At 39.2% G+C, this 25,193-nt stretch overlaps 1 protein-coding gene across 4 annotated transcripts in view; it reads right to left on the bottom strand.

Annotated features, from left to right (window-relative positions):
- BICD1 (BICD cargo adaptor 1) overlaps positions 1-25,193 on the bottom strand; it is a 246,770-nt gene that overhangs the window by 42,669 nt on the left and 178,908 nt on the right. For all 4 annotated transcript variants that reach the window (XM_047066739.1, XM_047066740.1, XM_047066741.1 and 1 more), the window contains exons 3-4: positions 18,404-18,556; positions 10,006-10,431 (exon numbers count right to left, since the gene is read on the bottom strand). In XM_047066739.1, coding sequence (XP_046922695.1) covers positions 10,006-10,431; positions 18,404-18,556 — 579 coding nt within the window. The remainder of the gene's footprint in view (positions 1-10,005; positions 10,432-18,403; positions 18,557-25,193) is intronic.

The following is a 25,193-nucleotide window of genomic DNA, read 5'->3' as shown; positions in this document are numbered from 1 at the left end:
AACAAGCAGCAGAGAAACAAAGAGAGACACATTGGAAGTGAAATCTGAATTAAACATAAATGGAGTTACAGGAGAAACGGTTGAATTTGCGAATATTGACCCTGATGCCATTTCAAGGAATTTAGATATGCAGCCAAGGCAATTTGGTGATGGAGAGGTATCGATATAAATCAAAAGAATAGTTGTTACAAAAAGGATTAAAAGGTTCTAGAGAAAATGACATGGGCACACTAAAGGCACTCTCAGAGATATTTTCAGACACTGAAAGTACAAAGGATAGAATGTTGAAAGCTGATCCAAACTTATGAGTATGACAATTTAACAAGGCATAGAAAAGATTCTTGTTCCGATAATAAATTATGTGATGAGAGGGTGGCAAGATCAAACTATTCTTGATAAGTGTTTGGTGGGAAGGAGGCACAGTTCAAATTTCTGTTTCAAAAGCTTGGATATCTTTAATATTCTATAAAACATAAATTTAATTTCCCTAGTTTATTTTGGGGAGGGTTAAATTTTTATCTCAAAGATAAGTTTTTTACAAGGAAAACTTTAAATATATTTCTAATTTTTGGATTACAGTGTACTAAGTAGTTTTACTATTTTTTCAATTCTTTATATATTTATAACCAACAATAAGGGAGTTTTGAATGTTCTGATAAAAAAAATTTTTAAAGATCACAAAACAAAGAGCACCTGGCTGGCTCAGTTGGTAGAGCATGCGACTCTTGATCTTGGAGTCATGAGTTCAAGCCCCACATTGAGCATAGACCTTACTTCAAAACAAAAAAGAGAGAGAAATAAAAAAGATCATAGTACAATTGAATTTTCTCCATTAATTGTGAGTTTGTTTTGCATGGTTTCAGCTTACACAATCATTTATGACCCATCAATATCATGCAAAACGAGGACTGCCTGTATAGTACACTCATCGCTTCTCGGCCTTTTGGCTAAGATCAAATGTATAGTACAGTCATGAAATTAGAATTAAAAATACAGTTATGTTATCTTATTATTAGAGCCTTCTAAGTCATAGCTTTGATTTTATGACATAGTGCTTGCCCACATCTGGAACACAATCCACAAGGTACATATTATGGCTATAGAAACCAAAATATTCCAAAAGAATAGTATTACAGGTTAAAAAAAAAAAAACCCAACTAGGCTGTAGTATCAGAGAATTCGACTCTAATCTTGGCACAAGCATTTACCTAACTCTATGACTCTGGGCAAGTTTCTTAACTTACAAAAGGATGATTGAGTAAGACAGTGAATTTAATGCCCCAGGTATTCTAATATTAGCCATTGTTAACATTTGGGTAACTGGTCATTCCCATGACCAAAATATTTCTACACGGCAAACGCCTTTGTTTCACAGATTTGTATCTGTATTTGCAAAAGCAACTATTTCATTTCAAAGTCAAGACATATTTCAATACAAATCCTCCTGGTTGGGTTTCATTAGATATAACAAACTATATCACCATAGCCGAAGATGAATGGACTTATCCAGACTAGTGGGCAATAATTTTAAATGAAAAAATGCAGGTAATTATGTAATGTACTTGATGAAAAGCCAAGTCAGTTGAATTTTTGATAAGGGAGACAGAAAATCTTCTAAATATTCTATTACTGATATTGTAGACAATATCAATAAAAATGTATTATTTGAGGAATTTTTTTTCTCTTGAAAACAAAGTGTATTTACTCTGAAAAACCTAAACATCATTTGATTAGTATATATGATTACAACAGACAAAGCTGTTTCCAAAAAGCCTTTGAATAAAATAAAAATTGGACCAGAACAAAAGGCACTAAATATGTCTCAACCTTGTTTTTAGAGGAAACAGTGTTATAATAAATGAGGTGATACCATTAGGAGAATTTCAATCTGTACTCTGCCAATTCTGATTTACAAATAACATTTTCTAAGGCTACAAGGTAAATCTGTCAGGTTCTTCATAATAGTCTCTCCAGAAAACATCAAATAGGACATTGTCTCTTTCATGTCTGTATTTTCCACATACAGTATTAATTATCACACTCAGTATATTTCTGGTGGAATCACTTGAACAGAGAATGATATCAAAATTTACACGCACGCGCACGCGCACACACGCACACACACACACACACACACACACTTTTTTTTCCAGACAGTTATGGTTGGTTTGTTCTCCCTCCAATGATAACTAAATTGTGGATAATTTTATACAACTTCAGCATGATATTTTCGCTTAGCTATTGAGGTTTAGAGTACCTTAAATTATATTTGACTTTCAGAAGCAGTGCACAAACTAAGATGTGTAAAGCACTTCAAAGATTAAAATTACTATTCATTTTAAGGGTACTATTTTAATCTCTATTGGTGAAGAACTTATCTAAGGGAGACTTGCTCTGTTAATTAGCATCTTCCATAGTGACTAAAATCTTCATCTTCTACAATCTTCATCTTCTATCTGGAACTGAGTATTTTATTTTTTATGGTAGGGCGGGTTGTTTTGCCAGAAAACTTGAATGCAGAATTTGTGAACTCTTTAATCCAGTTTTAGTATACAATATATGTTAACTATTATTATTATTGTCATTATGTCCCATAAAAATTTTTTTAAGTAATCTCTACCACCAATGTGGGACTCAAACCCATGACCCTGAGATCAAGAGTTGCATCCTTTACTGACTGACCGAGCCACGTGTCCCTCCCATAGAAATTTTTTAATTTCACTGTATGTTTATCTTTTAAATGAACACATTTATATGTATTGAGTCCTGATAGCTCTTTTGTGGAAGAACAAAAGATAGTCAGAATTTGCACATTCAAAGGACTTTTATAAGAAAAGAAATCAAAGCTACTTATATGCCATTAATATTCTTTCTTTCTTTCTTTCTTTTCTTCCTTCTTGAGAGAGAGAGAGAGAGAGAATGTGTGAGCAGGGGAAGGGCAGAGAGAGAGGGGGACACAGAATCCAAAGCAGGCTCCAAGCTCCAAGCTGTCAGCACAGAGTCTAACACAAAGCTTGAACCCACAAACTGTGATATCAGGACCTGAGCCGAAGTTGGATGCTTAACAGACTGAGCCACCCAGGTACCCCTATATGCTATTCATTTTCATAAAGTCTTTATCCTGGTCAACTGACTCTCAATTTGAATGGATAGTGTGATTCTTGTAATGGTATACCTAGGACTGACATACACAAATAGAAATCAGAAATAAATAATTTATTCTTCTCTGCTTGAAGTAAAACTATTCTGGCAATGCATACCTGTTCCCTGACAAACAAGAACTATGAAAAAGATGGATCTAGTGAAATGTCAACTGGAGGAACAGAGTTGCCAAAGGATCGCAATTCCATTCCTAAGCATATACTGGAGAGAATTAAAACATATGTGCACACAAAAACTTGTACATAAATGTTCATGCCATTATTCATAACAGTCAAAAAGTGGAAACAATTCAAATGTTCATCACTGGTAAATGGATAAATAGAATGCGGTATATCCAAATAATGGAATATTGCTTGCCAAGAAAAGAGAATGAAATACTAATATATGTTATAACATACATGAACCTCAAACATGTTATGCTAAATGGAAAAAGCCAGTCATAGGGCGCCTGGGTGGCTCAGTCTGTTGAGGGTTCAACTTCAGTTCAGGTCATGATCTCATGGTTTGTGAGTTTGAGCCCAGCATTGGGCTCTGCTGACAGCATGGAGCCCACTTCGGATCTTCTGTCCCCCCCCCCCTTCCTGCACCTCCCCTGCTCATGCTCTCTCTCTAAAATAAATAAACATTGAAAAAGAAAAAAGAAAAACTCAGTCATGAAAGGTCACCTGTTGTATGATTCCACGTACATCAAATGTCTAGAATAGACAAATCTATAAAGACAGAAAATAGATAAGTGGTTGCTCAGGACTGGAATGGTTAATGAGTACATGGTTTATTTTTGGTGTGATGAAAATACTCTAAAATTGACCGTGGTGATGGTTGCACAACTCTGTAAATACACTAAAAAACAATGAATTATACCCTTTAGCTGGGTGGATGTATTTTACGTGAATTATATCTCCAGAAAGTTCTTAAAAAATGACATAGACTCCCTTGCTGTTGTGATAATAGATGCCCTTTTATGTTTTTTTTTTTTTAAAAATTTTTTTTTCAACGTTTATTTATTTTTGGGACAGAGAGAGACAGAGCATGAACGGGGGAGGGGCAGAGAGAGAGGGAGACACAGAGTCGGAAGCAGGCTCCAGGCTCTGAGCCATCAGCCCAGAGCCCGACGCGGGGCTCGAACTCACGGACCGCGAGATCATGACCTGGCTGAAGTCGGACGCTTAACCGACTGCGCCACCCAGGTGCCCCTGCCCTTTTATGTTTTGATATATGGCAGGAAAAGTAAGGCTTCTGAGAAATTCATTTGCTTATAAAGCTTATATTAAAGGTAATCTTTAGTTATAAAGTCTGTAATCATTTAATGAGTTGTCAACTTTGTCCTAGGAAACTGTATATGTCACTTTAAGTTTTAAAAAACACAGAGCATCTTCTTATAATTAATTTCTCCCCATAAATATTCTGTAAGTCTTTTTAAGCACATATAATATTTGATTTGATTTGATTTTGGTGACAAAAACATCTGTGCCTCAGTTTCCCTACCTGTAAAATGAAGATAATAATACTATCTACCCCATACAGTTGTTGCAAACACCAACCATTTAATCAAATATATATAAATTGCTCTGAACTCTTATGGGACATATAGCAAATTGACCACTTACCATCATTATAGGAAAAACTAAAATTGTTTTTAATAGAGTGGATCTAAATATAATATGAATCTTTATTCTTTCACAACCATGAGGATACAACAAAATATCAGTTTCAGTTTTATAGAAACATTGTTGTTTTGTCACATTAAATGTAAAATATAGCTAGTGTGATACTGAAAGAAAAAAATCCAAAAGTTTTCCCCTTAGTTTGACCAAGGAGAAAACTCTCTGCAATGTGACATTAGACAGAGGTTATTTATTGAAGGCAGAAATATTAGCATAAGCATAGAGACTCCTTTAAATAGATTAAGAAATTTAGTTTCCTCAGACAGGATCTACTTATTTTCATTCTAATAAAACTAATTAAGTTACCTGACCAGCACTGGAAAATATCAATTACAGTTGGCCCTTGAACAACGCAGTACTGTTTGATTGGAAGCCTTATCAATAACATAAAGTCAATTAATACATATTTTATATGTTATTTGTGTTATACACTAGTTTTTTTTATAATAAAGTAAGCTAGAGAAAAAAAGTTATTAAGAAAATCATAAGGAAGGGACACCTTTACAGTACTGTACTGTATTTACAAAAAAAAATCTGTGTGTAAGTGGACCCATGCAATTCAAACCATGTTGTTCAAGGGTAAGCTGTTTAATCTGTTTTAAATAACTGAGTCTTGAGGGCAATACAACTGTCAGAGACACTATTTAAATTGCAGTTGTCCTAGATTTTCATATTAATTATTGCCATTTCCCAGCAGATGGCAGTATGACCTCTTTAGAAATGGACCTATTTTTTTTTTTCCCCCTAATTCTAACTAACAAAGGCCTAGAGACTACTGATGGGGCTAATTTATTACCTTCCCTTTATAGATGCATCTCAGAGAAGTAAAGCAACTCACCCATCATTCCTGATACCCAAGGCAAAAACAGATTTTTTTTCTTTTCAGAACCAAGGCAAATAAATACCCATAGATGGGAAAACATAATTAACATGCATAGATGGAAACTTGTAAGATAAGAATAGGCCAATAGGCTTTGACCTGGGTATGCTGTTTACAAAAGGTTTCTTTAATTCTCAGGAAGAATAATTTAAAAGCTGCATATTCCCTGGTACAGGGTGTTAGATCCCTGCCTGTGCCTCTCTATGTCTCCACAAACTGACAACATTAACTAAGCACAGGTGTTCAATTTGAAGGTGCACAACTTTCTCTCAGATACAGTACTTTGGACCCTGGCCAAAAGAAATCCTAAGAGACAAGTGAACTATGAAAATACAAGCTGGGATATCCAAAGTATTCTGATGTTACAAGCTGAGGTACACAAGACTGAGAACTGCCTGAACAGTATGGCAGCTGTAATGCCCCACGACAGCCATAATTTCAAAATCGCAAGTGGCTTTAAATAAAAGTTGTATCATAACTCACTGGGTAGTGATATTCAGACAGCCCTAGACTCCTCAAGCAGCAAAACTGCACCTGCCTGATGAGAGGCCTTCTCTGGTCCTCATTTTCTCCTCTTAGAGTGAACAGTAACATGTTTCACTACAAAAATGTTAATAGTGGGACGCCTGGGTGGCTCAGTTGGTTAAGAGTCCGACTTCGGCTCAGGTCATGATCTCACGTTCCCTGAGGTGGAGCCCCACGTCAGGTTCTGTGCTGACAGCTCGGACCCTGGAGCCTGCTTCCGATTCTGTGTCTCCCTGTCTCTGACCCTCCCCTGTTCATGCTCTGTCTCTCACTGTCTCAAAAATAAACAAACATAAAAAAAAATGTCAATAGTATTTGATCATTCACTGCTGCACCTGATCTCATTAGGGATGTCGCAAAATATATAGTATATGCTGTATATTACCTTTCTACATTCTGAACATTTCATTCAACACATTTGGCTCCAAGCATTTCAGATAGTCACATGTAAAGTACATCTGATTGCTTGTTCCTTGGGATGTCCAGACAGTGGTGCTGGCACACAGGATATGCTGCAAGGTGCATTAAGAGTACTGCTGTGTATCAGAACTGTCATATTATTTTCAAGCCTCATTAACATCAAAGACAACTGCAATTACTTTTTGGTAATGTATCCTGTAATGTTTTTATAATTTGCTTATTTATACAAATTAAACCCAAGGGGGATGCACAGCTAAGGAAAACCTATCAGATTATAAATTATGCATGAAAAGATACATTCCGCTATACTTGTACTCAACAGTTTGAATGAAATATATTCTTAGAAAAAGTTAATGCGTTTTTTTTAATTTTTTTTAACGTTTTATTTATTTTTGAGACAGGGAGAGACAGAGCATGAACAGGGGTGGGTCAGAGAGAGGGAGACACACAATCTGAAACAGGCTCCAGACTCTGAGCTGTCAGCAAAGAGCCCGACGCGGGGCTCGAACTCACGGACCTCGAGATCATGACCTGAGCCGAAGTCGGCCGCTTAACTGAGCCACCCAGGCGCCCCAGTTAATGCGCTTTTTAAAAAATGTTGCTTACCAAAAGATGGTGACTTTGTCTAAACCATAATTAGATGTTAGTGTTGTTGCTGTGAGACTGGAAGCTGTAAGCCCCCCATTCCTGTGTTGAGCCTGGTCTCCACAACTAAATGTGGTGCTAACTTTGGAACATAAGGCCGTGCCTGTGCCTCTTCATATCTTGACAAACTGTCAACATTAGTTAAACCCTGGTACACTGTTGTCTGCTGTACGGAGGGAAGGTTTACCCGGCCAAGTCTTTCTCTCCCTAACTTTCTGCTAAATGAACATCCCTTTTCAGACCTCATGCTGACACTTCACTGTTACCTTCCTGTATTCTTACCAGTGAGCACATTAGTCCCTTCTGAGATGACTCTCCCGGAGCCAACTGTCCAACAGTAAGTTAATAATACTAATAAAAGCTAAAGAGAGTGCTCCAGGCACTATGGAGTTGAAGTAGTCATAACAGTTCACAATTATTGAGCGTTTACAAGGCACTCTACACACATTAACTCATAAACCATGCCACTCTAATGGAGAAGGTAGTCTGTATCCCCATTTTATGGGAGAGTAAAGTGCTGTCTTTCTATAGGAGGATTCTCAACTGGCAGTTGACCCTTGGAGCATTTGAAACGGGTGGGGCATTTCATCATCACGTTGCCTGAGGAGATGTAACCGGCACTTAATGGGTTGGGACCAGAGACACTAAACCTCTGGTAGCTCACCAGTCACAGACAAGGAGGAATCATCCCACCCCAATGCAAATGACATTCCAACCCGGAATAGCTCCCTTGCTGAGAACTTGTCTCCACCATTCTTTTTGTTACATGACTCATTTCTTTCAGAATTTTCTATTATTTCAGATGACCTACAGGATTAAATGGGAGAGCAGCCCTGAGTTTGCAGCCCAAGGGCCGACCTAGTTGAAAACTGTTGTACTGTTTTATGCAGAAAAGCGCCTCTTCCTAATCTACACTGCCACCCTAATAAGAAGAAACAAAAGTCTTGGGGCGCCTGGGTGGCGCAGTCGGTTAAGCGTCCGACTTCAGCCAGGTCATGATCTCGCGGTCCGGGAGTTCGAGCCCCGCGTCAGGCTCTGGGCTGATGGCTCAGAGCCTGGAGCCTGCTTCTGATTCTGTGTCTCCCTCTCTCTCTGCCCCTCCCCCGTTCATGCTCTGTCTCTCTCTGTCCCAAAAATAAATAAATATTGAAAAAAAAATTTAAAAAAAAAAAAAAAGAAGAAACAAAAGTCTTGGCATGCTAACTTTTTATCCTAAAGCCACCAACGTGATAGTTTAAGAAAAATTTTATATTAATTCTATTTAATTTGGGGGCATGAATTCTTATATTATCTGTCACATACAAATTTAAAATATGTTTGCTATCAATCTAGTTGTATTAGTGTGAACTGAGCAAAAAGACATAAAAAAATATTACCTACACAGAACTGAACTTTGTAGTCAGATAAAAGTCTATATACATTCATTTTCTTCCAATGGCCATGCCCTCTTGATTTCAGTTAAACATTGTGAAAACGAATTCTTTGCTAGTAGCCAAGAACACAGGGCAGGTAAAGTGCACAATGTGTTAACTCGTGATGTAATATTAACAATAAACCTATAAAATTAACTTCACTCGGTCTCTAGATCTTTATTTATTTCCGCTAATTTCACTTTTTAGCCATCATTTCTGTAGAGGCAGAACATTATAAGCCCTGTTTACCATAGAAATAAATGACTGCACAGTCCTGATGGCCTCTAACCAGCTGTATGCAGAGAAACTTGGGGGGTGAGGGGGTGGGTAACAGACCAAAGAGTTAATCACCTGGTTCAGAAGATTTGCGTGGAGCCCAAGAATGTGTACTATAAAGAAGCCCTCAGATGATGGTGTTGGTGGTAGTGCTATGCTTCAGAAGAGATTCCCATTAGCACTAGATTAAGGTATGGCAGGGAGGCAGTATCTAAACTAGAAAAGCCATCTCACAGTGAGATAAACTTAAAAGGCAGGACTCTTCACAAGATATTTGAATTTGAAGATGCTAAAAATTTAAGGCCTAGCTCATGTTGCAATAAGAACTCCTTGGTTTCAGATTTATACCTGCTCTGTATTTTGAATCATATGATATCCTGGCTAATTTATAGACTGAAAGTCCTTCATGTCTTTTAAAAGCTTCGGGGCGCCTGGGTGGCTCAGTCGGTTCAGCAACCGACTTCAGCTCAGGTCATGATCTCACGGTTTGTGAGTTCGAGCCCCGCGTCAGGCTCTGTGCTGACAGCTCAGAGTCTGGAGCCTGCTTCTGATTCTGTGTCTCGCTCTCTCTCTGCCCCTCCCCCACTCATGCTCTGTCTCTCTCTGTCTCAGAAATAAATAAACATTAAAAAAAATTAAAAAAAAAAAAGCTTAAAGTATTCCTGCGAAGTGTATCGTTATTCTTTAACACTACAGTTGTTTGTGGTGGAAAAGTCAGATCACTCATGTATAAAGCTTTTGAATTCTTCTGTTAGAAACACATCAAGAGGCTTCTCTCCCTTCACACCTGATCATAATCCACTTTGTGGCTCTAAGATATATTTCCTGAAGCCAGGCAAATGAGAGATTTCTTTTCAACACCTCTTCGGTTGTGTCTTTCTAAAATACTATACTTTCAAGGTTGCCAGGTGAAGAAGCAGTATGTCAAAAAATAAGCTAGAAGTAAAATGTGAGAAGAAGATATCACAAAACAGGCTCCGTGCAGCCTGCAAGAAGTTCACAGTAACAGAAGAGATTTTACCTGCATAAGTTGCTGCTTTAACTTCTGTATTTCTGAAATGTTCAGCTCACTGAATAAGTCAGAAACGGGGTGTAGAGACTCTCCTTTCCTTAAAGTGGGAGTCCGATAGTCTCCATTGAGTTTCACAAGGGGCCCGTGGATATGCCCATTCATTTTGTCGTCATTGTTCGGTTCACCCGCATCCTCCGCAAACTTGAGTCCATCGACAGAGATGCTAAGATGGTTGTCATTGAGGGTGATATACTGGGAGAGCTCCTTCCGCAGGATGTTCTTTTGTTCCCTCTCGTTTTTTAAGGTCTCAAGGGCTTCTTCCAGCTGGTGCTCTGCGATCTCTTTCAACCGGATGGCATCTTCCAGCTGGCTGTTGAGCAGCACGGTTTCTTCCTCAAATCGCTTAATCTCATGCTTTAGGCCTTCGTATTCAACCTGAATTAGATATGACAAAGAAGATTCATAAAACTAAAATTTGGGTCTTACAACACTGCCATTAACCATTCTAGTAGACCTAATTATTTAAAAAATTAAAATGTTAGTTTCAGGCATACAATATAGCAAGTAGACTAATGTAACACTGTACATTAACTAAAAACAAAATAAAAGAAAGAAACTGCGCAGTATAAATTGTTTCTCTACAAAATAAATCTCAAATCTCAGGACACAGTATATATACTCTTAAGGTAACACAGGACAGGTTCTTTGTATGTAAATTATATAATTTATAACATATTATTATTATATAACTTATATATGTAACATGATATATAATCTATATATATGTTAAGTTATATATATAAATTCAATTCTTAGCAGAGATGAAAAAGGTGTCTGTTTTTATGATTTCTTTTTATAGGAGCCAATGGCCAAAAGGGGGCATTGTTTGCCTAAAAAAAAAAAAAACCCAGGAATTAAAAAAAAAAAACAACAACATAGTTTATCAGAATATTTACAACCAAGAAAATATTTTATCATCACTATTATTTTGTTTTATTCAATTATTAATGATAAGGAAATTTTTACACTCAGATAAATTAGCTAAAATATCACAATAAGAATTTAATCTCAAGAAAATATGTGTGAGGGTAAAACAAAACAAAGAACAATTTTATGTGCTTACAGATAGAATCTGAATAGCGGTACTGATTATCTAATAACAAATATATATATATATATATATATATATATATTGTTATCAATGTAATATTCTTTTGAATTAGAATCAAATAGCCTGCTTAAACACTCTCTCGGTCATGAGTGCCCACAAGTGAAAGAGATCCCTACTCTAAATCGACATGCCACTTTGTTTGTTTTCTTTTGTTTTGAATTTAAATTTTAGTTAATGATGAAGTTTTTGGGGTTAAGGTGGGATCCAGAGCCTACGACCAAGAAAGAATTCTTGAGACGTCTTTGGTGCCAAAATGGTGACTTTATTAAAGCACAGGGACAGGACCCATGAGCGGGAAGAGCTGCCCCAGACCCTGTGAAGAGACTGGTCATATATTTGGGAGTTGGGGCAGATAAAGTCCAGAGGAAGGTTCCAAAGAGATTTTCATATGCTAAAGAAGACTCACAGGATACCGGAGGCCTAGCTATTGTCAAGCTAAGATAGTTTTTCCCTCTAGTAAATCATTAGCATTAAGACAGCAGGGAGTTCCTGGAGAAACATTTTACTCTGCCTGCCTCAAGTATTTGTCAGTGGGCTGCAGGTTATAAGGAAATTTAGTTCTACCTGCCATTTCCTTCCCACATCAGTTAACATACAGTGCAATATTGATTTCAGAGGTAGAATTCAGTGATCCTTCACTTACAACAGCCAGTGTTCATCGCAAGTGCCCTCCTTAGTACCCATCACCCATCTAGCACATCTCTTACCCACCTCCCCACCATCAACCCTCAGTTTGTTCTCTATCTCTAGTCTCTTGTGGTTCCCCTTTCACATGTCACTTTTAAATTTAATAACTCTTTTACCTCCACAGAGGTAATTTCCTCAGAAGGAGGAAATACTTGTTATGCACCTAGGCGTCCCTCACAGTGATTCAATATTCTTCCATCATGTTCCAACAGAATTCTGCTCTTCAACAAGTGTTTGCTGAATAAATTATTGTGGAAGAAAAAATAAACTAGGAAGGTAATATAATAAAGTCATTATATTAGATACTAATATAAGCTATGTGTTTAGCTTTATATTTATCTTAGTGTTTACATTAAACTTCTATTTTAAGAAATATTAAAAAAAATTAAAGGATGGGGATCTTTTTTTTTTAAATGTTTTTTATTTATTTTTTGAGACAGAGAGAGACAGAGCATGAGCAGGAGAGGGGCAGAGAGAGAGGGAGACACAGAATCTGAAACAGGCTCCAGGCTCTGAGCTGTCAGCACAGAGCCCGACGCGGGGCTCGAACTCGCAGACTGCAAGATCATGACCTGAGCTGAAGTTGGACACTTAACTGACTGAGCCACCCAGGCGCCCCAAGGATGGGGATCTTTAATTCTACCCTCCAACCCCTGTTCTTCACATAATCTCAATGCAATGGCTTATCTCATAAAGGTTAGGATAACAATTTTTGTTATAGGTTTAGGTCGGATATAGGTTTGGCTGATGTAACAGAGACCTAAGTAAGAATGATTTAGTCTAGATAGAAATTTGTTTCTCTGTCTCATGCAACACTATGGACGTAGTCAGTCAAGGGCCAATAGGACTCTCTGCTCCATCATAAGGTCATCCAGGAACCAAGCTTCTCCTGTCTTATTGCACTGTCTTTTACTCTGGCCCATATAATCTAAGGCAGTATGCCACCTTGATCATGTTTCAAGCAGTGGCTCAAAGTAAGGGGAACACCCCTTCCCTTTAAGCACATGTCCCAAAAGGTGCTCATCACTTCTCATGTACCATTGGGCAATACTAGTCATATGAAACTTATTTACAAGGGAGGTGAAAGAATAACAACATATCTTTCCTCTGGGTAGCCTTATGCTCAGTTAAAACTGGGTAATACATTGGGAGAAAGGAATAATGGATAATGCTGGACAAACAGCACTCACCGTTATACGAGATCATTGGAACTTCACATGTCCATGACAGAATCATTCAAAAGACTCAAATCATGGAAATTGCTTGGGATAACAGAATCTGTGTCTTTATATCATGGTTTCTTCTAGGCTTGCTTATATACTGTAAAGTTATCTTCCTCTTGACCTTCTCTTTTCCCTTCCCTGGACAACTCAGGATACCTATCATTTGCTAACCTTTCCTAGTATTTCAACCAATCCTCTGACTGCCCCCAAATTATATGATAGCTTTACATATGCAGACATTTCTCTAGTTTGCATTGTAGACCTTTTATTCTGTAATCCTTGTTAAACTGATAGCTTACGCCAGGGACTGTCAAACATTACTGTGTCTTCTGGACAAAAGCTAGCCCACCACCTATTTTTACAAATAAAGTTTTATTAGAATACATTCAACCTATTTTGTCTGTGGCTATTTTCATGCTACAACACCAGAGTGGAGTAGTTGGAAGAGACACTGTTAGACATATATTAGGCCTGCAAAACCTAACATATTTACTGCCTGGCCCTTTATTGAAAATTTTACTGATTTCTGAGATATACTTGAAGACACTGTAGATTTTTTTAGTTTATAATTCTTATTTAATTGACGGTACACTTCGTATAAGACTTGATCTCTTTGTCTCTGGGCAGCTTCACTCGCTCTACTCACATCTCACTCAAATACTCCTAATATTTACCCAGCTGTTTCATGTTTCTCTGCCTCAGCAAAGGACGTCATCTGGAAAACTCCTATTCATCTTTCAAGACCCATGTCAAAAATCTGATCCTAACTCCAAAGGCAAACAGATCCCTCTTTTCTGATGCCATTACCATAAGGCCACATTACATGATTAGAGGTCCAGCAAAGGAGAGGTACCAAGAAACAGGAATGAGAAGGCACTTAAAAAATTGATGTTTGATTTTTTAAAGATATCATCAAAGTAGTCAATATTAGAAAAATCAGTACTTTGGTACAATTTCTTATAGCAACTTCACAGCTTAGTAACTTTCCTATTTTTAACTACAAGAGGGTTGGGGGTAAGTATCATAACCTTTTCAGAGTTTAGGAACTCTAAAAATCTGAATCTGGCCTGCCGGGGTCCAGCCCCAGTAGGTCCAGGGATTCCCGAAGGATGAATGGCGTCCGAGAGATGACAAATGGACACAGACAACATCAGTGTGTAGACTGGCCGCTTTATTGTGGCAAACGTGGCATCATATTTGTTAGCAATTTGTTTGTAGCATGCGTCATCTATGTTTCTCGGCATTACCTAATTCTAAAAATGTTCCTTTGTGTAATCACCCATTAAGGAACTTCATGGTTATTTCTTTGTAACATTCCCTCCTGCCCTTTGCTTATTGATTAATTTCCTCATATTACTTTCATTATGTATCTACGTTTATTTATAGTTTATAAGGCATTTGCTTTGCTATTTTCATGAAAGGTCATCTAGCTCTCAACACCTCAAGTGGAACACTTACAGGGACATGACTTCTTAATTGTTCCTTTGAACCATTTGCAGTACAAGGAACAAAAGTATTCACTTTGGTCTGGGGTGCTGGGAGGGAGCCAAGAGGGCCCTGAGAACCCACGCTTATGCGCTCCCAGAGAGACAATGTATACCTAGGAACTAATGAACCATTCTATACCTTAACCCACCAGGTCCAGCTATGCTCTGGAATGCCTCCTGGGGGCCAAGTGGGCCTAGGGGTTGGAGTAACTTGTATCCATAGATACATTCCTTTGTTGCCGGAGTGGGGGTTTATAATCCATTTGCCCCCCTCCTTGGCTGGGAAATATAGGGGGCTATCCTTCCTTTAGGTAGGGGATGGGCAGGCGGGGGTGGCACTGGCTGGATATAAGGTTTCATTATCCGTCTTCGGATTCTCATGGTTTTTCCCAGTTTTCCTGGGGGTCATCCCCAGAAAATGTCCCCAAGTTTGCCCCCCATGGGTTTATTTTGAATCATCAGTGCCAACTGGACCATGGGGATGACCAAGATGAGTAACAGGAGGGATACCAGTAGCTTCCCATTCAGAGGGTCACTGTGCGTTGCCCTTCCACCAACCACCCAGGCTGTGCCATCAGGAAGGCTGGATGGATCGGCTCCCGGCACTGGCCCTGTATTGCCAAATCTAACACATAGCTTTAATATGCAATTATGTGGATGGCTATGAGTTTATTATTGCCTTCCCTACTGGGACTATAAATTCTTTAAGCCAGTGACCATATCTTTTGTCCTTAAAAAAGTACATGACCTCACTGAAAGATACTCCTGAAACACTGGTTAAATGAAATAAAACTGAATTGAATACATTCCCTAGGTCTCTTATGATATTATTTCTTGATATAGAAATATATCCCTGGAGGAAATGTTCTTCATAATAGAAGTATGATTGAATTATTAATTTTAAACAGGGTTTCAAAGGCTAGATAACCAATATTGAGTGCTTTAGCTTAGCATGTGAGATATTAGGGACAGAGAACTTATTATTTCCACCCCCCCCACCTGTACAACTCTAGAAATTGAAGCTAACATAATTCCCTGCCATGTAGGTAATACTGGGACCAGGCAAATTTTTCTGTTAACTCTGTGTTAACCAATACTGAGATGAGGGATAAAAAACTTGGCTGCTTGTGGGAAATACTTGCTCCTAAAAGATGAGACCCACACATCAGGACCCTTGCTTTGTTGTGCCTCCTAACTGACAGCCATTATGTCATAGACTCAATCTATCCCAACCAGCTCCCCACCATGCAAAACCCAGTCTAGAGCCTAAAATCCTATGAACACCCTTTCCCTAAACCTCCCATTTTAGACATTACTGAGGCTCTATCGAGGTGGGTGGTCTCTTACTGGGAGAGGTCTAATAAATAGCTCGGCTTCATCAATGGGTTTTTCTGGTAGGAAATTGACAGTTCACTTGACCTCTCTTCATGGCTCCTATACTTCTTTCAGATATTTTATTTTTAAAAAATATTGAGGTATGAATAATATTTATAAGACTGGACCTATTTTATTTTGTACACGGAACCAAACCAGCACACAGAGCAAAGTAGCTAAAGTTTTCAAAGTCGACTCTCTGATGCTCCCATATATTTCATATTTATAAAATAAACAAAACAATAAAATGTGGTTTGGTTAATTACAATTATCTGAAATTATAATTTCCTTTCTAAGCTGAAAAGAATGAATATAAGAGAAAGAAAGAAACAATTTACTCATTCTTTTAACAGATGTCTATTCAATGTCTTCTATGGGTCAGGCTCTGTACTAAGTGCTATATAATTGTTGAGGGGGAAAGAAAATAAACAAGGTAATATATAGGAACTATATAGAGAATAAGAATTGCTATTTAAACCAGAGTTATTTAGAAAATAATAAATAGTTAAAAGAGAAATAGAACCTCAGGAACAAAAAGAATCTTCTAGTTCTCTGCACTAAGCATTTTACAATGCTACTAGCTTACCTATTCAGAGAAATGTCAATACCCAGGCTGTGGGAGTATACTTTGCTTAGGGAGCTTGAGTACAAAGCAACATACAGACCACTTTTGAGATTGAAAGCCAGCACCGTCATTTCTTTGGGAAAAAAAACAACTGTGGCATGTATACATAAAATATTATACTTAATACCGCATTAATTGGGAAGAGAGTTTATGATGGATTCTAACTCCTGGCAATAAAGGCCAACAGGAGGAAAAAACACCAAAAAGCTAAACCTAGCATTTTCTTAATTGGGAGAGACTTATAACACTACAGTGTATCCATTTGTCAGGGAATAAGCCAGAATGGCCCTTTGTGCAGAAAATGATTTCAAGTTAATTAATTAGACACTTGATTGGGAAAATTACCATATTGCATCTAGAAAATAAAACTGAAGAGATGCGTACATTTTCCCATTTGTTTGTTTTGTCTTTTTTCAAACTTCTGAGTTAAGCATTTGATTTCCATATTTCAATTACTGGTGGAAGGGCATGGATGAGCCATAAACAGTAATCAGCCAGACTAATAGTACGGATTCCCACAGAAACGGCATCTGGGTTAATGAATACTCACAGGATACCTTGGCAGACTTTCAAGAATACCTAATACTGGCCTAAATTAACCTCCCGAGTCTATCAGTCTACCACATGCAGTGATGGGAGGCTACAGCAAGGCTGTCTGGCCGCACTCCTGCCTGCGCAGAGAGGGTTTAGAAGGACTGGAGCTAATGGCCACTTCAAATATCTGCACTTCAAGTAAATTTGCTTCAAGTCCTCTGCATTCTTCATCAGTGACCAAAACACCAAACAACAAAAAAAAATACCCTTCTTAAGAAGTTTCTCAGAAACATACTTAAAATTTTTTTCTCAGACTGATTTTCTTCACGTGAGCTCACTGACCCCAGCCAAACTGAGACCTGGGATGCTCACCAGCCCTCAGAACAGAACACACACACAGGGAGTCAGTACTTAAACTGCAAGGATTGAGGTAAAAACAGAGGGGGGTGTCCTGGTAGCCCTTTTTAATGGTCTGAAACCAACCCCCCCCCCCTCTTGTGCTCCCTGGTACTTTGTTTCCCCAACATTCCAAAGCTGGGGGGAAGTAGCAATGATCAGGAATCAAATTTCAATTGTGTCAACACGTGGATTTTTTTTCTTCTGGATTCTTTCTTTCCCTTCCCAACCCTTGTGATCTATCAAACCCCAAAATAGTTTTGGATAGAGATATCAGCTTGGCAAGGGAGGAGAAATAGAAGCATACACCTGGGATGGCCTCTAAGTTTACTTACTAAGTTACTTACTTTTGTTACTTACTGTTACATACCACAAGCAAACCAGTCAGGAAAATTAAGCAATTAAACTAAGCCTCACTACAAAAAAAAAATTATTTGAACATCCACACGCAAGGTTTTTGGTCAGGTTACAGCTGAAGAAAAATCAGATATTATCTTTTTCTTATAATTTTATTCTTATTCATTTATATTTCATAATCCCTTTCCCTGTGTGATTTGAAAGCAATCTACAGAAAGAGACAGAAGGGATTGCTCTTAATGAGAAGCTGTCAGGTTAAATTGATTATAATACAATTCAATTCCACCTAAAATAAGTTAACACAGGGCTACAGGATAAACTAAGATTTTGCTTCTTATCCAGCAAAGTTTTATTGTAAATTATCCTTCTAGGTTTGACTTTTAAAGGTTAGCTGAAACAGGAGGAGGGTCAGGAAATACCAGCACATAAATATTGTAGGAAGATTAAGGCAAATTCAGGCAAGTTCCTTTCTGAGAAATAAAGAGATTTAACCTTGGTGGTCAGAAGATGTGGCTCTATCTGGAGTGTAACTGAAAAACTTTTTGAACCTCACCTGGTTCTGCTTTAACGTGGACACGAGTTTCTGCAACGTGATATTTTCTTCTTCCAGCTCAGTGTAGTCCTGAAGGAGGCGGGCTTCTCGGAATTTGTATTCTCGGATTTCATCCTTCATCCGTATTCTCTGTAGCTCCACCATCTCATTGTTCTGAAACAACAGAATAGACAATAGATATAACTTTCTTATGCTAGGTTTTATAAAGTACAGATACCTTGGTGGTTAGAGATAAATAACAAAAACACCTCATAGAATGTAAGTCAGTCCCACCATCTTTTGAATGGCAATGTAGTGGTATGTGACAAAACTTTAAAAGCACATACACGAGATTCAGCAATTCTACATAGAAAAAACAATTTTAAAAGTATTTTCATAGAGAAAAGTAAACCTGTATATATTTACACAAAGAACTGGAAATAGCCGATATGTTTGCTATCAGGGAAACAATGAAATAAAGAATCAGCCATCTGCTGAATTGGCATTATAAAATTAATTAAAAGAATGAGAAAAAAATGAGGAGCTTAATATACTGAGAGATACAGCTACAATATATTATGAAATATAAAAGAAAATTATAGGTTAGTATACATACAGTACCAACTTTCCAGCCTCCGAGTATGGGGGCTGTCCATCCACAAGTTTCCCAATAAGCCACATGGTCTGACCTGCCTCTGTCCAGCCCTTGGTCATGCGTGGCAGTCTCAGTAGCTTTCCTCGTGCCCCCCAACCATGCTGGACTTGCCAGTTTGCTCCTGCCTTGAGGCCTTTGCACTTCCCCTCCCAGAACTTCTTGCCTCCAGATCAGTTTTTTTTTTTATTTTTTTTATTTTTTATGTTTATTTAGTTTGGAGAGAGAGAGACAGACAGAGTGCAAGCAGGGTAGGGGCAGAGAGAGGGAGACACAGAATCTGAATGAAGCAGGAACCAGGCTCTGAGCTGTCAGCACAGAGCTGGATGTGGGGCTTGAACATGTGAACCACCAGATCATGACCTGGGCCAGAGTCAGATGCCTAACTAACTGAGCCACCCATGTGCCCCCTGATCAAGGGTTCTTGACCTCATTTGTGCCATGGCCCTCTTTGACAACATGTTGAAGGTGATCAAGCTTTTCTCAGAATAATATTTTAAAGGGTTCAGAGCATGCATACTGATTATTTTGAGCTGCAGGCCCTTGAGAAACAGCTGATGTAGGAAGGGTTCTCTCTGCCCTCCCCCTTTCTACCTAAAAGCAGGACATAAAACTGCCCCTGAGAAAGGCGCTCTCCCTGTACCAGAAGAGAAGAACATTCTTATCAGCAGAGACAGTATGGGCACCAAAATGGACTTGTACAAACAAACCTACTAAAATAACCCTGATCTTCTGTTAGGTTCTCCATACATTTCCTAGTCACTGTTCCACAATGTACTGCCCCTAGCACAAGTTATCATATCTTGTCACATCCCCACAATTTATCATTTTTTGTGTAAAAGGTATATGTAAGTTTGGGGGCTTGATGGCTTCTTTGGGTTCTCCTTTTCCTTCTAAAGCCCCCTGTGTACACATAAAAAAGTTAATTTGTATGCTTTCTTCTTGTTCATCTGTTGTATCTTGTGTATGTCTTATATAATATGTCTTATGTTTAATTCTTTGGCTTAGGCACAGAGAGGAGGGAAAATTTCCTCCCTCAGAGCTTATGCTTTGACAGGATCACAAAGGATACTGATTATATTACAATTAAATTAATACAATGTTTTAAAAATTACGATATGGTAGGGGCGCCTGGGTGGCGCAGTCGGTTAAGCGTCCGACTTCAGCCAGGTCACGATCTCGCGGTCCGGGAGTTCGAGCCCCGCGTCAGGCTCTGGGCTGATGGCTCAGAGCCTGGAGCCTGTTTCCGATTCTGTGTCTCCCTCTCTCTCTGCCCCTCCCCCGTTCATGCTCTGTCTCTCTCTGTCCGAAAAATAAATAAATGTTGAAAAAAAAATTAAAAAAAAATTACGATATGGTAATCAGGTCATTTATTACAGTAATGGACCCCAATTAATCATACTTCTCTTGGAGTCTCCTCTTAAGCTGACTCTGAGCTGGCTTCTGACTTGCTCTGACCTGCAGAAGGTGGTGGAAGTGTTGTGGGATTTCTGAACCTCAGCCTCACGAGGTGGAACAGTGCCACCGTACGAAGAAGCCAGGCCCGCCTGCAGGAGCCATGCCGTCCAGCCCACAGTCAGCACCAGCTGCCAAGCACGGGAGAGGGACTTTGTGGACTATTTTGCTCAGTTGGGCTGCCGGGTGACAAGCGGCTCTGTGAGTGACCGCAGGCCCGTCCATAAGAACTGCTCAGCCGAGCACAACCCAAATGACTGATCCTTGGAATCACGGAGTGCTGCTTTAAGCCTCTAAATGTTGAGGTGACTGCACAGCAATACTGACTGACAGCATAATCACGTGTGCTTCTTTATTAACACAACGTAATAATCAGATTTAGTGGCAGATCTAAGAAATACCATAATTTCAAAGCAATGATATTTCAATACCTGCAAGAACAGAGATGTGGTATGAAAATACTGATCACAAAGTAACAGGCGATGATGATACTACTGAGGTTTGACGCCTACATTCACATCAAGACAAAGTCAAATTTCAGCCTGACTTCAGTGAACGCAATGTAATTATTTTTCCCACCCAAGTTTATCATCAAGTCTCCTGAATTCTATCCATAGACTCTGAGGACCCAGGTCAAAAAAAACTCTCTGCTTCTGCTTGTCATTTAGATCTCAATTCAAATGTCATCTCCTCAGAGGGACCTTCTCTAAACAGCTAAGATGACAGCTCCCTGGCCCTCCCTTCACCTTACATGATTTACTTTGTATGTCAGCCTTTAGCATATAGTAGGCACTCAAAAAATAACCATTGAAAGAATAGCACCAATCATTACTTGAAATCATTCACGTACCTTTTATACTTTTGACATTAAATTTCCTTTTTCATCTGAACATAATGAACCTTTTCTGTATTGCTCATCGATGTGTCCCTCATACCTGGCAAATTTTAGGCCCTTATAACGATGGAATTAACAACAAAACAGGAATACAAATGGTTAACTCAAAATTTAAAGAAGAATATTATTGCTGGGATGATGGCTTTTGGTCTTGCATTGCTTTAGAGTGGGGACCAAAGGGAGAATAACACACTTTGAAATAAAACATACCTAAATCTGTGAAATAACTAGACTTGCTATAATTCTTCTTCACTATATAGTCCAGCAACTTGGAGGCAGAAATGTTACTTTATTCCCTGTTCCTTGGACACACGTGCTCAATAAGTATAGAATGAAAAATAGCGGAGTTTGGCTATAAAGCCAAATTAAAATATTTCATTAAATTTTTTTATTTTGCAGAACATGAAACCTTGAAATAATATTGTTCTATTTCTTGAGAAACTTACCATTAACTGAGTGATATATATTTATTTAGTTGTCCATATTTACCTGCATAAAGATGTGAAGAAGCCTGATAAATTGGATGCCAGTCATTTATATAAAATTGTAAAGAAACATGTTAAGATATAACACATGCTCTAAAATGTGAATGTAGACATTGTGAAAAAATGTAATAACCAGAAGCCTAGCTTGAATACACTGAGAATTAACCATTAAAATCTTAAATAGTAAGATGGTAAATGTTAAATTTAAGGCCACAGCAACGCTAATGAGGATCACTATCAAATAACTCATAAAATGGCTAATGAAAACTCCTGATGCTAAATAAGGAAAAGGAGGAGCTTAGCTGGGAGACAGGTTAAGTTGAAAGACTAGCTAACAAGGAAACAGACATAAGGCCCAAAGGAAGAAAACTGGTCTTCTGTATTCTTTTTAATGTTTATTTATTTTTGAGGTGGGGGGGGAGAGAGCACATGTGAGCAGGGGAGGGGCAAAGAGAGAGGAAGACAGAGGATTCCAAGCGGACTCCAGTCTCCACACTGAGAGCAGCGAGCCCAATGCAGGACTCTAACTCATGAACCGTGAGATCATGACCTGAACAGAAGTCAGACCTTCAACCGACAGAGCCACCCAGGTGCCCCAGGTTTTATGTATTTTGCTAGAAGTCCTTGTTTTTGAACTGGAAAAGACTACATTCTTTGAGCAATGTTCTTTGCTTCCATCATAAATTTAAAAGATTTCTCCTATTGTTTTTTGTGCCACGCATCATACATTTATCTCCTACAATTTTTTCTTCCTGGGATAAGATGTTTCTGAGCTCTTCTAAAAACCCCTGTAAAGAATAAGGAGAGTGAGAAAAATAAAGCAGGAGAGAAAGGGAGACGAGGTACGACTAGGGAATGCTTTAGTTTGTCACCTCCAGAGACCTGAGCTCCAGTTCCTCCTCAGAGCAAATGGACCTGAAATGTTTGGGGTTGACTATCCTCATTATTTGCATTGCACTAGAGCATAGCAGCATTCTTAGTTTTATTTTAATTAATATTAAAAGGATTTCTTTTTGCGCAAACAATACATTCCTTCTATTATCGGCAAGAAGAAAATCTAAGCATTTGTTACCACACAAAAGTATTGTGTAAATAATGCCTTCCAGTCATATAGCTTAGTCTTTTATAAATTAGTTAATTCACTGTCACATTAGGTCTTTATAATAGCTTGTGTGAGATGGGCACTAGACCCTCCAGTTTATTCATCTGTAAAATGGGGATCCTAATACTTAACATTATGTGGTAATTATAAGGATTTAATAATGTAACATGGGGAAAGGAGCAGAGATGCCAGACACACAGATAATTCACCATAACACAACAGAACAAGTGTTGTTAGAGAGGTTCACACCACAAGGCTGAGCAGTCAATTACTACTGGTTAAGTCAGCGAAAGCCTTACAAAGGAAGTTACATTTGAGCAGACCTTGAAGGACATATAGTAGAGTTAACTAAATCGATAAAGAGGACAGCCCTTCTAGTCAGAAGTAAACTTTTGAAACAAAAGCAGAGTCATATTTGTGTTGAGGGCAGTGTTAAAATACCCAGTGGTCAAGGGAGGGCAGAAGATGGCGGCGTAGGAGGACGCTGGGCTCACCGCGCGTCCTGCTGATCACTTAGATTTCACCTACACCTGCCTAAATAACCCAGAAAACCACCAGAAGACTAGCAGAACGGAGTCTCCAGAGCCAAGTGCAGACGAGAGGCCCATGGAAGGGGGTAGGAAGGGCGGAGAGGCGGTGCGCGCTCCATGGACTGGCGGGAGGGAGCCGGGGTGGAGGGGCAGCCTGCCGGCCAAGCAGAGCCCCAGAGTCTGGCTGGCAAAAGCGGAGGGGCCAGACGAGTGTGTTCCGACAGCAAGCGGGACTTAGCATCTGGGAGGTCATAAGTGAACAGCTCTGCTCGGAAAGCGGGAAGGTTGGAGGACAAAGGGAGGGAGAGTTGCTGAGCCCCGGGACGATGTAGCTCAGTTTGGCAGGGAACAAAGGCGCTAGCCAGCGCCATCTCCCTTGCCCATCCCCCAGCCAAAATCCCAAAGGGAAGCAGTTCCTGCCAGGGAACTTGCTTGCTCCCAGCAAACACCCAAGCTGTGCTTCTGCGGAGCCACCCCTCCGGCAGCGGGTCTGACTCCCTCCCGCTGCCACAGGGCTCCTCCTGAAGTGGATCACCTAAGGAGAAGCGAGCTAAGCCTGCCCCTCCTGCCCCCGTGCACCTTGCCTACTCACTCCAGCTAATAAGACAGATCCCCAGCACCACAAGCCTGGCAGTGTGCAAGTAGTTCAGACGGGCCATGCCACCCCACAGTGAATCCCGCCCCTAGGAGAGGGGAAGAGAAGGCACACACCAGTCTGACTGTGGCCCCAGCGGTGGGCTGGGGGCACACATCAGGTCTGACTGTGGCCCCGCCCACCAACTCCAGTTATACACCACAGCACAGGGGAAGTGCCCTGCAGGTCCGCACCACTCCAGGGACTATCCAAAATGACCAAATGGAAGAATTCCCCTCAAAAGAATCTCCAGGAAATAACAACAGCTAATGAACTGATCAAAAAGGATTTAAATAATATAACAGAAAGTGAATTTAGAATAATAGTCATAAAATTAATCGCGGGGCTTGAAAACAGTATAGAGGACAGCAGAAAATCTCTTGCTACAGAGATCAAGGGACTAAGGAACAGTCAGGAGGAGCTGAAAAACGCTTTAAACGAGATGCAAAATAAAATGGAAACGACCACGGCTCGGATTGAAGAGGCAGAGGAGAGAATAGGTGAACTAGAAGATAAAATTATGGAAAAAGAGGAAGCTGAGAAAAAGAGAGATAAAAAAAATCCAGGAGTATGAGGGGAAAATTAGAGAACTAAGTGATACACTAAAAAAATAATATACGCATAATTGGTGTCCCAGAGGAGAAAGAGAGAGGGAAAGGTGCTGAAGGTGTACTTGAAGAAATAATAGCTGAGAACTTCCCTGAACTGGGGAAGGAAAAAGGCATTGAAATCCAAGAGGCACAGAGAACTCCCTTCAGACGTAACTTGAATCGATCTTCTGCACAACATATCATAGTGAAACTGGCAAAATACAAGGATAAAGAGTAAATTCTGAAAGCAGCAAGGGATAAACGTGCCCTAACATATAAAGGGAGGCCTCTAAGACTCCTGACTGATCTCTCTTTTGAAACTTGGCAGGCCAGAAAGGATTGGCAGGAGATCTTCAATGTGTTGAACAGAAAAAATATGCAGCCGAGAATCCTTTATCCAGCAAGTCTGTCATTTAGAATAGAAGGAGAGATAAAGGTCTTCCAAAACAAACAAAAACTGAAGGAATT

This window comes from Lynx rufus, unplaced genomic scaffold, assembly GCF_022079265.1.
Source record: "Lynx rufus isolate CCGP_SWC_20201006 ecotype Redwood Valley unplaced genomic scaffold, mLynRuf1.p SCAF_7, whole genome shotgun sequence".
NCBI classification, from domain to species: Eukaryota; Metazoa; Chordata; class Mammalia; order Carnivora; family Felidae; genus Lynx; species Lynx rufus.
This window is presented reverse-complemented; position numbering and strand designations above follow the sequence as displayed.